This window comes from Alternaria arborescens (genome assembly GCF_004154835.1).
Source record: "Alternaria arborescens strain FERA 675 chromosome Unknown contig_4, whole genome shotgun sequence".
Classification (NCBI taxonomy): Eukaryota; Fungi; Ascomycota; class Dothideomycetes; order Pleosporales; family Pleosporaceae; genus Alternaria; species Alternaria arborescens.
This window is the reverse complement of record NW_021167859.1, coordinates 727820-740214: the sequence shown is the minus strand read 5'-3', so window position 1 is coordinate 740214 and position 12395 is coordinate 727820. Positions and strand designations below refer to the sequence as shown.

The window sequence follows — 12395 nt, the reverse complement described above, 5'->3', positions numbered from 1 at the left end:
ATCGCTATTCGGCTCAGGCTAGCGAATAGTGCACTGCGAAGGTAGTCGAGAGTACTCAGGGTTACAAAGCCTGTGGTATTCCAACAGGAATGGACTGACTTGCTTCTCTGGTACAGCGATTGAAGCTTACTTCCAATTACAGTGCGAATGGTAGTTAAAACTTAGGGAACGCCGTGACCTGATAATCCTATTCGGAGTTGGGTACGTCTTTGTGGTCCGCATAATTTCCGTCAGGATACCCCCAAATAATGTCTTCCTTTGTCAGTACATGACTTGCTGATGTTGGTGGATGATTTACTCACTGCCTCGGATAGTCCCAGTGTTGGCAAGCATAGTAGCGACATTCGCAGCGAACGTTTTCGTTAACGCATCAAAATGGGTTGCTTGATCGAATCCGATATCATCGCCCTACCCTCACACAGCAATCATGACTTTCGCGCGAGGGTGCTCGGAGAAAACTGTGTGCATAGGGAACATAGACTGAAATGTATCTCTAGCGTTGGCTTTGGCGAAGGCAATAATAACATGATCGATGCCAATTCGATCTTGAGGTTTGGTAGGAAGTGTCGGGTGGGATTTGTCTGCACAAATCACAAAACAAGCATTTGCTGACACCGTAAGTAACGTCGATATCAAGAGCACCGCAGATGGACTTCGAATACTGATGTGGCTACGGTACATCCAAAGTGCTATGAATAGTTGAGTGAAAAAAATTGTAGGTAATCGGACGGACAAATGCTTACCGACTCGTGTTGGTGTAAAAAGGTAAGGGTGAACCGACCAGGATAGTCTCAATTTCCGGCCTAAACTTGTCATCGTCGTTTCCCCGACGAACAGTGTTGCTAACCAACACGCGCTTGCAGGATACATGGGATGAATAGAACGCTAGTAATTCCTTTGGAGTCAAGCCAACCACGACAGTCTCCTGTTCACTTGCTCTGCTACGACTTAACGATACACACCTACTGACGCATATCGAGTGAGTTTCCTTGTTGAAAAAACCTCTTTCCTGACTGAAAGATGCTATGTCCCAAGTCGATGGATGTCCAATTTGTTGGACAATCAGAAGGAGCGCGTTATTCCATATATGCATGAATACATCCTCAACGGGAGTATAATGGCGAACATCGATCATTTGCATACGTCGACATGTGTGATACAGCCCTTTCATGTGGTGTGTACCTTCAATGCATCCATGTCATTGTCTGGGATGCCATAATGAACAGCAGATATCCATCCAGAAAGAAGACGGCAACTGTACAAGGTTTAAAAAAAGACATCAAGGAAACGCATCCGAACCAGAGGTTGGCAAATGCATGAGAAAAATCATAGGGATGGGTGCTAGTGCAGGACCAAGAGGGTGGTTGCGTGTAGCTACTTCATGACTGTGGAATCGTGCTTTCCCATACTGGTAGCCGAGATGGGACTCAAAGCAGCGAGAGAAGAATAGTGACAACAAAACACGCTTCTGCTTCTTTTCTAGGCCGATCAATAACAAAATCCACGTACGTCCCCTAGCTCTTCCTGTGAAGCACACTGCGCGCTGTCAATGCGACCAGATCAGGAGCTCGGAGTTACCAACGTCACTCAAGTATGTATGCACACCGAAGCCTATCCTAATCAAACGGCTGTAGATTGTCTGTCCTCGGTTTCCGGTTCCAAGTTACATGGAGTTAGGATTGGGATGGTCTTGGTGAGCTTAGAAGAAAGCACGTTATCGGGGAAAGAGTCAGATTCTACTAACAAACCTCGAGAGGGGTATGTCTGTTACATATACGATATCGATCTAGTTAGACGTGCATGGGATACCAGTCGAAGCAAGACTACATAGCATTTGGGTGACACTGACAGCCCACAGAGTCCTTGTAGTACACCAATCATCGAGTTCTCCACAATCACGAAACCGTCGCTGCGGCAGGTGCTGCATGTCAGACGCGGGCGCTCTCCGTGGGGACGATGATGCGGACAGCCGTTGAGAACCACGGTTCACATGCGTCGAGCTTGCAAGCGACCGGACAACTCACCCAGTCCGCGTCGATGGTCATCGGCTGGACCGCGATCGATGAGCAGTTTTGCACGTGATAGTCCGGCGGAGCCGTGATCGTCGTCGACCCATCCTGCAGCCATGCTTTTCAGGCTGCAGCATCCAGGAGCTCTGGCCAATGGCGACGCGAGGCGACCCGACTAATATTAGGAGGCTGGGGAAAGGCTTGGAGCTATCAACAGCTGGCCGCGCGCGACATGGATAAGGTGAGCTGAAAAATGCCTCTCTTCACGTCCGAAGCTGGTGCCTCATGCATGGGACGGCAGTCCGGCCCCAATTGCATTATACCACGCAGGTTGGGATCGGCCCACTGGCAATGGACACGTTCGTGGAGCTGCAGCAAGGTCGGGGAAGCTCCCGGCAGCTCTGTGGAGCTCCAATGCGACGGGAACATGGATTGCGACACGAGGTGAACGCCATTGCCTGGTCAACAGCCGTGCTGAGGTGAATTGCGCGTCCGAAATTACCTCGGTGCGAGAAGCGCCAGGATGTGATATGCTGTCTGGGGTCAATCGGTCCATGGCACAGGGAGAAAAGGGGGAGCTGATACGCGCTAGTGCTCCGTGTCAACAAGGCTAGTCCGCTCCTGGACAGCTCTGCCAAAGCTTCCCAGCCTCCACAACCCTGCGATCATCGAGACGCCGACACAACAGTGATCCGACTGACCGCCAATCTACTTGATCCCCTCTTCGGCCATTCTGACTCCATCACTCCTCCACCTACACCCCGCTACTGCATCCAATTGCGCATCTTCAAGCTGCTGCACGTCAACACCATAAAGCTGGCGACGCTTCAGTAGATCTTTCATCACCAGAAATCTCCAAGTGAGACCCTCAAAGGAGCCAAGAAGTTCTTTCTTGATTCCTTTCGAATTGTTTTCGAACGGTTCGAAGGGTTTTCGAGAAAGAGCGACCCGACTCCGGCAAACTGGATTTTGAAGCACGAGTATGCTCTTTCACTGCGAGTGTATAAGCAATTATGCTAACCCGCGCAGGTTCCGATCCCCTTCAGTGTCTTCCCGTCTGCGTATCGGAACGCGGAATTTAAGGAAACTACCAGCGTAAAGGTAGAAGAACAGGAAGCACAGTTTGAGCAACAGGCTTCACACGGACGGGAAGGTCACGAAGAAACCCACGAATCCTTCTCCGCCACCGTCCTACCTCCTCCTCCGGCTCCCCAACAGCAGCAGCAGCAACCGCAGCAGCAGCACGACACTCACGTCAAGGAAGAGGTCCACATCTACGAAGAGGAGCGTCTTCGTCGTCCCCAGCCTCCCCAGCAGCAGTTCCAGCAGGCTCCCCAGCCCCAGCAATTCCACGCTCAGCAGCCCCCTCAGCACCGTGAGGAGCTACATATCCACGAGCAAACTCGCTACCGCCAGCCCCAGCAGCAGTTCCAGCCGCCTCAACAGCAGTCCCAGCCGCAATTCCAGCAGCCCCAGCCTCACTCTCAGCACGTTCATCGCACTGACCGCGTAGAGTTTGAGCGATCCCACGACCGGTAAGTTCGATCCATTGTTTTGCCAGCGCATCTTCGCACGGATCAGCACAACAGACCAACCCCCTGACTTTAGCGGCACCCAGCCACGCGCTAGCCGCTAACCCCTTTCATCTGTTGTTGTCCTAGCGACATGCAGTCTCCACTTTTCTCTCACCTCCTCTAAGCTCTTCCTTGCCCAACCCAAAGCTGACCTTCCTTTCTTCCTTCAGCTACCAACCTCACCCCCAACCTCCTACCTCTACCCACTCCCACGTCGAGGTTCAGGACACAACCTACGATAGACACTTCAATACAGTCCACGGCCCTGCCACCGACTACGCTCCATCTCAAATCGACGTTACTGAACGTCAGATCCGCGAACGTACTCGTCCCATCGTCGCCGGTGCAAGCTACTCAAAGGAGACTTACACCACCAAGCACGATACCTTCCCCAGCAGCAAGCACGTCGAGAGTGTCGCCAGCCACCAGCCATCTGAGGTACGAGTAGAAACATCTGCTCGTTCCACTGCTGCACCCCCCAAGAAGTTCAAGCGTGATATGGGATATTACGACAACGAGGGCCAATACCACTCGCTTCGTCAAGGAATCTCTCACGCCGCTCACAAGGTTGCCGACCGTATCCAACACCCTATCCACCCTCACCGCCACCACCACTCTCACGAGCACTCTTTCCCTGGTGCCAAGTACGACGACGAACGTGAAGAGGTAATCGTCAAGGAGAAGTACACTTCAACTACTCCTTCTGTTGCCCCTAGCCGCCCCGTCCAATCCGGAGCTCCTGTTGAGAGAGTCGTTCGCGTCCACTCCAACCCTTCTCCCCCCAGGTCCACAGTTTCTGCTGCTGCCCCTGCCCCTGCACCTGCTCCCGTCTCCGCTTCTATCGCACCTGCACCAGCTTCTGCTCGTACAGTCCGCAAGATGGCTTCCTCCAAGACTATCACCATCCCCTGCCACCACATCCGCATCGGCGATCTCCTGATCCTCCAGGGCCGCCCTTGCCAGGTCATCCGCATCACCACCTCCTCCCAGACTGGCCAGCACCGTTACCTCGGTGTTGACCTGTTCACCAAGCAGCTCCATGAGGAGTCTTCTTTCATCTCCAACCCGGCCCCCTCCGTCGTTGTCCAGAACATGCTCGGTCCTGTCTTCAAGCAGTACCGTGTTCTCGACATCCGTGAGGATGGTCGCGTTGTCGCCATGACCGAGTCTGGTGATGTCAAGCAGGGCCTTCCCGTCCTTGACCAGAGCGGTCTCATCTCCCGCCTGACAGACTCTTTCGACAACGGCCGTGGCAGCGTCCGCATCCTCGTCATCGATGACGATGGTATGGAGATGGCTGTCGACTACAAGGTTGTCCACGGATCCAGGTTGTAGAAACATCTAGTCAATGGTAAGTCATCATCATCATCATCAACCCTCATCATCGTTCATCATCTAACACCTCTCAGGTCTCATTCAAACGTTCTATAATCAATTATCCTTTAGGCGTTTGTTTCCCCACGGCCACCTTTTATAAATTGTGTTCATAACTTTTGCATCGTCACTTGACTGGTAGCATGGCGCACTCGGGCATCGATCGGTGTCTATCGCTCTCGGTGTTTCGGGCGCGTCTATGTCTGCTTGCTTGGGTGGTGGAAATATCGGAGCTACATCTGTGGATAGTTAATGAATTGCGTCTCCTTTAATCCTTGTCCATGCTTCGTGATGTCTATGCTGCCTCATCTGTGCCTTGCTATGATCATCTTTTTGTTCATCCGTAGCATCGCGTGTAGTCTAGCTATCCGAGGCTACCCCGCGTTCTCCACGCGGCTCTCCACACGAACATCTTAACACCAACAGCTATATCTGCCCCACTGTATGCGAACGACGTGCGTACCCTGCGCTCCTTCGCGACGAACTTCGCGAACTGAGACAACTGCCCAGTGCTAACCATGCCTCACTCAGACCACTCTCCATCTCCGCAACGCGAGTCATTCCCCCATCTCCCAAAATTTCCAGATAACGTACCCACTGCGCCTCTTCTACGCATATCCCTCCAGAAACTTCTTGAGCACGATGAAGAAGAACAAAACAGGTGCTGGCAAGCATGTTGCGAATTAGGTTTCTTTTACCTCGACGTACGCACACGCAACAGCGACACGAATAATGGAACTACTATCGATGGCGATGCGTTACTCGGAGACGTGGACAAATTGTTCGATGTGATGCAAGACTTTTATGATCTCGACGTCACAGAGAAGACCAAGTACGATTTCAAAGACCAGGGCAGTTACTTTGGTTACAAAGGATACGGCGAAGGCATCGTTGACAAGCAGGGGACGAAAGATAGGAACGAATTCTACAATGTACGTCTATCTTCTCTCTCATGTCTCCAGTACTAATACACCATCTCAGATCTCCAAGGACGATGTCATTGGTCTCACTGACCCCCTCCCCTCCCCAGCAGTCCTGAATCCACATCGTGGTCTATACAAGTCGTACATCACCTCCTCACACGCGATCTGTATGCTTGTCACTTCTCTGCTATCTTCCCGGCTCCCTTTAAAACAGGATATCCGCGGAGCGGGTGGTCTGCCTGCCATCCATCGCTTGAATGCCGCATCAGGGGACCAGATCCGTTTTGTCAAAGCGCCGCCGCAGGAGCAATCGCTCAAGGGCGTGGCGTTGGGTGAACATACGGATTTTGGTAGCGTCACAGTGCTGTTCAATCGTTTGGGTGGCCTGCAGGTCAGGCTGCCTGAACACATATCGCCACTTGAGCCGATGTCCGCGTCTCCTCCACCTACCGACGTGGAGAAGAAGCTGTGTGAAGATGGCTGGACGTATGTACGTCCTTTACCTGGACATTGTATCGTCAATCTTGGGGATGCGCTTGTCAAGTTCTCTGATGGTGCGCTGAGAAGTAACATCCATCGCGTTGTTGCTCCGCCAGGCGAACAAGGCAGTGTTACAAGGTACAGCCTTGTGTACTTTTGCCGGCCCGAGGATGACGTTTTATTGAAGAGTTTAGTAGAGGGCGGATCAAAGGATGCAGAAGAGCAAGTTACAGCAAAAGATTGGATTCTTCGAAGGGCGTTAGGACGGAGGAAGGCAGATGGATGGGAGAAGAGTAGTGGCACGGAGAGTGTGAGTATGAGGAGTGGTGGGATGAGGTCGTGATACAAGGAGTGTTAGCTGTACACCCTTAATGACTATTGGGCGCATACCGATGACCAGCCCTTCATCCCCAGCTGTTGAAATTCGCAAGATAGTGGTCAAAAAGCATCAAGTGCCCGCTATCTTAAGGTGGATGTTACCGTTGAACACGATTAATGTGAACTCATGATTGTGGCATGTATGGAGAAGAAGTGGTCATATTCATTCAACTAGCCCCATGTACCACTCCCTCCATTCTCCCGTCATCCTGCGGCATTGCCGCGGTAGAAGCGAACGGTGGTTCTGCTTATCGCTTGAGGATTGCTTTGCCGAGTTCGACGGCTTCAAGCGCCTGCGCATTCTTTGCGGTTAGTGGGCCTTCCTTCCTCACCAACGCGAGGGACTGTTCGGCTTGGTCGAACAAGTGCTGAGCATCGGCTACTCTCTGCTTGAGTTGTGCCGAGCGTTCCTCTTCTGCAGCAATTTTCCGCATGTACTCAGCTTTATACAAAGCTTTGCGGCGCTGCCCCTCAAGGGTGACATTCGCTGTGAAGTCAGTGTTATTTTCGACCCACTGTTGCTTGCGAGACCAAAAGTCGTCTCGCTCTGCATCTGTTGCCCCTGGCAAGGCAAGGCTTGATATACTCTTGCCTGCCCAATCGATGCTAAGGCCGCCATTCACAGTGTGAGCGCGTAGATAGCGACAGAAGACAACCTCGCAGAGCTGTCCCAGACCGGGGTCGAGGATCAAGCAGATCACGTAGAACTTGAGCCTGTACAAACCAGGCCATTGCGTCTCGCATATGTCGCTTACAAGCAGACTGAGCCAACTAGCCGAGTTCCGGCTTTCGTGGCCTTTGCGCCGCTTTGCGGCGTTCATTGCGTACCCAACATACTGTATTGGGGGTGCTAGGTTGATGCCTTGGCTTCGACAATGGCGTATGCGAGCTCGGCCTGCTACGATCCAGGCGCGAAGACACTTCGCTCTGCTCTCCGAGAATGCGTTTGCGCTTGTCGTGAGATGGCGGCGAATACCTTTTCTCGAATCATCGAGGGACCAGCCAGTGGTGTCTTGGGAATCCGTCGTCTGAGATTCCTCTTCATCGGCAATGCAGTCGATGTTGTACGCTTCGGTGGCATGTGCCACACTGCGCTCGCAGTAGCGCTCAGCGATGTCTAGCATCTGCTCATAATGGTCAAGCGACATGGCGGAGCCGTTAGTATCGGTCAAGGGCCGTACATAGCACGAAGGATGGTATGAAGCGCGATCTCGCAGCTTGTCAATGTACTGTGCGACGTCAGTACCAGCGGCCCGGCTTTTCAGGTAAGCAAGATCAATGTTGCCAGCAATGGTCTCAATAAGGACCTCTTCGTTCATGGAACAGAAAAACCGATCACAGGCGCCTTGCCATACGGGAGGGAACTCGGGATCTTCCATGATACCACTCAATGGCGAGCCTGAGGCGCGCTCATCGTCGAAACCCGCCTTGATCAGCGGCAAGAAACCATCAGTCGGTATTCTCCGTGCTAGGTCTACATAGCGGTCGACGTCAATAAGCGCCATACCAGGCAGCTCGGTGGAGTCGATATCGACATCAGGTAGGAGGCCCGTGGGGCCGGCTGCTGGCACGTTGCGCGGCTGAGCCGGCGTCTTATGGGTGCTTGGGCTGTATTGAACAGCCTGGTTCCTGTTGCATGTGCCCGTTATTTGAGGGCTTCCTGGATTAGCGATCATCGCTTGAGTGCCATGGTCGACACTCTCTTCAGGCAGTGGCGGACTCCGCTCACGTACGTCCCGACTGCGGCCTCGGCCAGTGGGTTCTGGGTATCTATCTCCATCGGAAGGATACCTATGGTCAGTATAACTACCATGATGATCATGTCCTGTCTCAGGTACAGGACTATACATAGCGCCGTAGCGCTCACCGGAACTCGACCTTCTGTCGTCGAGATATGGCGTTGGCGACCTATTAGTCTGCCACTTACCTTGCGGAGGAGCCGCATAGGGGAATTTCGGAGGAGCCGCGGGAGCCTGCCTGTCTAGGCTAGAAACGCCTGGCGCCTCATGTCGGTGCTCGCATTGCGACTCTCGTCGCTGCTCTCGTCGCTGCAGCGTCTCTGGCCCACGAGCGGTATCACGCTCAGCTTTCATGCTCTCTTCCAGATGCGCTATACACCAATCCTCGTTGGCAACCTTCAGCAGGTCGGGGCAGATCTGCTGAGTGTGAGTATGATTGGGGTTGAGTGGACAACGCCCTCGGCATTCGCGCCAGGTCTTGCGGTGGTGTGACGTTGCCGTCTCACCACACATCATGCACCGGGTATGAAAGTGCTTCACGCCGGCGTCTTTCATGACTGCCATGAAATCAGGCGGGCGGATGACATCCGCGTAGTGCCCACGTTGGGACTTGTCATCTTGCCTGTCGCCAGGCGGGCCATCGCCGTTGTTACCAAGGCCTTGGCCGAATTGTTGATGCTGCTGATGCAGCGAAGAGGTTGCCATGTTGGTGTCTTCCATGGTGTTGTGAGTTGTTGGAGGTGAGAGCAAAATTTCAGCGCGGTGTTGACCTTCTCAGTCGCGTTTGATTAGCCAAGGCGCTAGTGCACCAGTCGCGCGTTCAAGTGAAGAGTGATATCTAGGTACGCTTAGGATTGCGCAACGTCGGCAATGTTTCACTTCACCAGTGGTTTCTTTTCGTTCGTCTATTCGGACTTTTTGCACCATCTTTCACATGAGAGACGTTCGAACTCAGTATAGCACCGCTAGAGATACTAAATTCAAATCGAGGTTTATCCTATACAGTGATGTTGGCAGTTGCGCTGTTGTTGTGAGAGCACATACGAGGAAGGCACGCCCGTCCACTGGTCGACACCGCACTCACACTGAATGAAGACAGCAACGATAATGTTGTAGATTCGATCAGTGATAAACTATTTTCAAACGCTCGCACGCTTCACCCATAGGGCGTTACATCATCTACTCATTCCAAAAGACACAATCGGAAAAGACCCCAATGACTTACTGTCCACCCGTCTTCTCATGCGTGCTCATCAAGCTACCAATGAAGGTAGTGATAAGTCTGCTCTGTACGGCAACAATGTCGTCGGGTACGAGCCAGATAGTGGCGCCCATCTTTCGCGCAATACTGATGGCCAACTTGGCGTTCTGGTAGCATTCGTCGTCGTTGCGGCCCTGGTTTACGAGGTCGTAGTCGACGTATGCGGGCTTCATGCCGGCGAGGACATCGAGCAGGAAGACGGCGTTGGCGAGAGACGAGTCCTTGAAAGAGCGGACTTGGCTGCCCTTGCCGCCCTTGCGTGCCATGTCGTTGGCCCACTTGATCATATCCGCGTCGGAGATCTCGCGCTTGCCGAGGCGTTGAGCGAGGCCGTTGAGGGTAGCTACGATGTCCTTGCGCATCAGCTGCCATACCAAACCGAGAGTCAATGTGCGTTGACCGTCGGTGATATCAGCACCCTGGATACCTGGTAGCGAGAACTGGACCTGCTTGCCAAGCTCGACGGCATAGTTGGTATTCTCCAGGGCCTTGAAGCGCATCAGTTCTTGGCCTTCGCGTGGCTTGTTAACGTGTCGCCAGTTTACGCTGCCTGGAATGACCTTGTCGTATGCTTGCAGAATGACTGTGCCGTCCTTCAGGTCCTCGTAGAAGGATTGTACGACCGGCTTGACGTCAAGAGAGTTGAGCCACAGAGTAAAGACACGAGCCTCGCGCTCTCCCGCGGCATCAAAGTCATCAATCTCAGCCTTCTCCTCCTCGGTGATGGGGTCAAGGCAGGGGTGTGTGTTGAACAGGTTGGCGACGAAAGCCAGGTTGAGCTTCGGGTTTCCAGCCACGAGAGATGTAGGTGTGAGGAATTTGCGACAGTCGAGGGCGTCGGCGTTCTGCAGCACCATTTCCGCGCGCTGGAGGAGGTCGGTTTGCTGTAGCGGCGAGCGAGAGCAGGTTTCGGGGGCCAGCTGGTTGAGGAGAACAGTGTAGTTCTCGCCGTCCTTGACGTCGGTCGAGAAGTTGGAGACACTGCGAAGGTTAGCTATGTTGCCGCATTCAGATCATGTCCTTGTCCACGTACGTCCTGTGCCACTTGGCGTTCTTCAAGTGGTAGTTGAACCATCTCAGCAGGATCTGCTCCGGTGGCAGACGCAGGAATTGCTCCAATGTCTCGTCATCTTCCAATAGCCTGTACAACTCAGGGTGCAGCTTGATGTCGATCTTGCCCAGCAGACCTCTCCGGATGATCTGCCAGATCAGACCTAGAATCAAATGCTCGCGTACTTCAATGATATCCCCGCTGCCAATGTTCACCACTGAGCATCCAATACCCTTGGCCGACTCGATGACGATGTTGTTGTTCTCTGTGAAGTGGAAGTTGTTGAGCGACTTGATCTTCTTGCCCGGCTTGTTCAGCACACGTTCGTCAATGGTGTCCGGTACGCTGTCGTTGATGAGCTTGGACAAGACCAGGCCGTCCTTGCAGGCGTCGAACATCTCAAACGTGTCTGTGGGGAAGGGCAGGCGGTCGCCGATGTCTGGGTCGCCGGCGAGGACAGCATTGATGTGGCGCGTAAACTCGGTTCGCTCATCTTCGTTGATGGTGTGGGTGACGTTTGCAGAGGAGCCCTGGACCTGGATCCTGCCGCCACCGACGCTACCTTTGGAGGCATGCCCGGGGTTGGAAGGTGAGTTGACGCTTGAAGCTGTGCCGGCTCGCGGTCGAGTTGGGCCGGTTGACATGCGCTGTTGGGCAGGAGACGAGACGCGCAGTTTGGAGATGAGCTGCGGCGGTTAGCTTCTGGACAGGCCACAGCGTACCACGATGCCTACATCTACATAGTCGTCGAGCTCTACTCTTCTCGAGCTGTCTAGTTCCACCTCTTTTAGGGCTTGTCGCACCACGTCGTATGGCTGGTGCTCCGACTGCTGCGCGGCCTTGATGACGGTTCCCTCGTCGAGGTAGCCCTTGTCGTCGATGTCGAGCTTCCGGAAGGCATCTTGCAGGCCAAAGATCTCGCCCTGCTCGAACTGGGGGTACTTCCTGTGCGCAATGCCTGGTTAGCTACTGTGGAACCCAACGGATGCTGTCAGAGGGAGCTCGCGCCCACGTACTTTTGCAGCTTGATGATGTTCATGTTGGCGGTGCAAGTCAACAGAAGTCAGATGCGGAAGAAAAGGATATACTGGGCGGCAAAGTGACTGCCTGGCTCCGCCTCGTTCTGGGTTGCGCGTTCGATCACTTCGTGCCTCTTGTTTTGCTTACCCGATGACGACGTGGGGCTGCTGCCAAGACGGACACCTCGAGGGGGCAGGTCGCATCCTGCTCCCGGATTACGTACGCACGTCACCTCTCTCCTGGTGTCAGGCTGCCATTGCTTCACAGGTACCCAACTCCATAACAGACATTAACAGCCGCCGCAATTTCATCGCCTTTGTCATGCTCCTGATGCGCGCTTGCTTTTCATCTCTTTACCAATGTTCTGCCATCTTCAATGCCCAAGGCCTTCCATGGGTCCCCAGTTGTTGAAGCGGTGTCCATTGCCACCTCACCCTTCGCTAGAGCCAGTCCTTAGTGTCTACTACGTGAAAAAGCCTCACACAACACATCACATTCAAACAACAATCGCTCAGTGCATCAGTGGAAAAAGAGCTTTTGATTCCCTCATTAACGTCATAAGGTCCATATCGCCGGCTCGCCCAAC

At 53.4% G+C, this 12395-nt stretch overlaps 4 protein-coding genes across 4 annotated transcripts; 2 read left to right on the top strand and 2 right to left on the bottom strand.

Moving 5' to 3' along the window:
* Positions 1-2262: 2262 nt before the first annotated feature.
* AA0111_g2350 (hypothetical protein) lies at positions 2263-5014 on the top strand (the record flags this gene model as incomplete). Its single annotated transcript, XM_028648112.1, has 7 exons — positions 2263-2368; positions 2602-2839; positions 2938-2989; positions 3039-3544; positions 3754-4868; positions 4919-4934; positions 4993-5014. The coding sequence occupies 7 exons, from the start codon at positions 2263-2265 to the stop codon at positions 5012-5014; spliced, it is 2055 nt and encodes a 684-aa protein (XP_028510099.1).
* Positions 5015-5475: 461 nt separating this feature from the next.
* On the top strand, positions 5476-6703 carry AA0111_g2349 (hypothetical protein; the record flags this gene model as incomplete). The annotated part of the gene is made up of 2 exons (XM_028648110.1): positions 5476-5889; positions 5939-6703. 2 exons carry the CDS (start codon positions 5476-5478, stop codon positions 6701-6703), a joined length of 1179 nt encoding a protein of 392 aa, XP_028509826.1.
* Positions 6704-6986: 283 nt separating this feature from the next.
* Positions 6987-9197, bottom strand: AA0111_g2348 (hypothetical protein; the record flags this gene model as incomplete). Its single annotated transcript, XM_028648109.1, has 1 exon — positions 6987-9197. The coding sequence occupies one exon, from the start codon at positions 9195-9197 to the stop codon at positions 6987-6989; it is 2211 nt and encodes a 736-aa protein (XP_028509827.1).
* A 501-nt stretch (positions 9198-9698) lies between these two features.
* Positions 9699-11828, bottom strand: AA0111_g2347 (Fimbrin; the record flags this gene model as incomplete). Its single annotated transcript, XM_028648108.1, has 4 exons — positions 9699-10719; positions 10772-11475; positions 11524-11734; positions 11806-11828. 4 exons carry the CDS (start codon positions 11826-11828, stop codon positions 9699-9701), a joined length of 1959 nt encoding a protein of 652 aa, XP_028509818.1.
* Between the last annotated feature and the right edge of the window lie 567 nt (positions 11829-12395).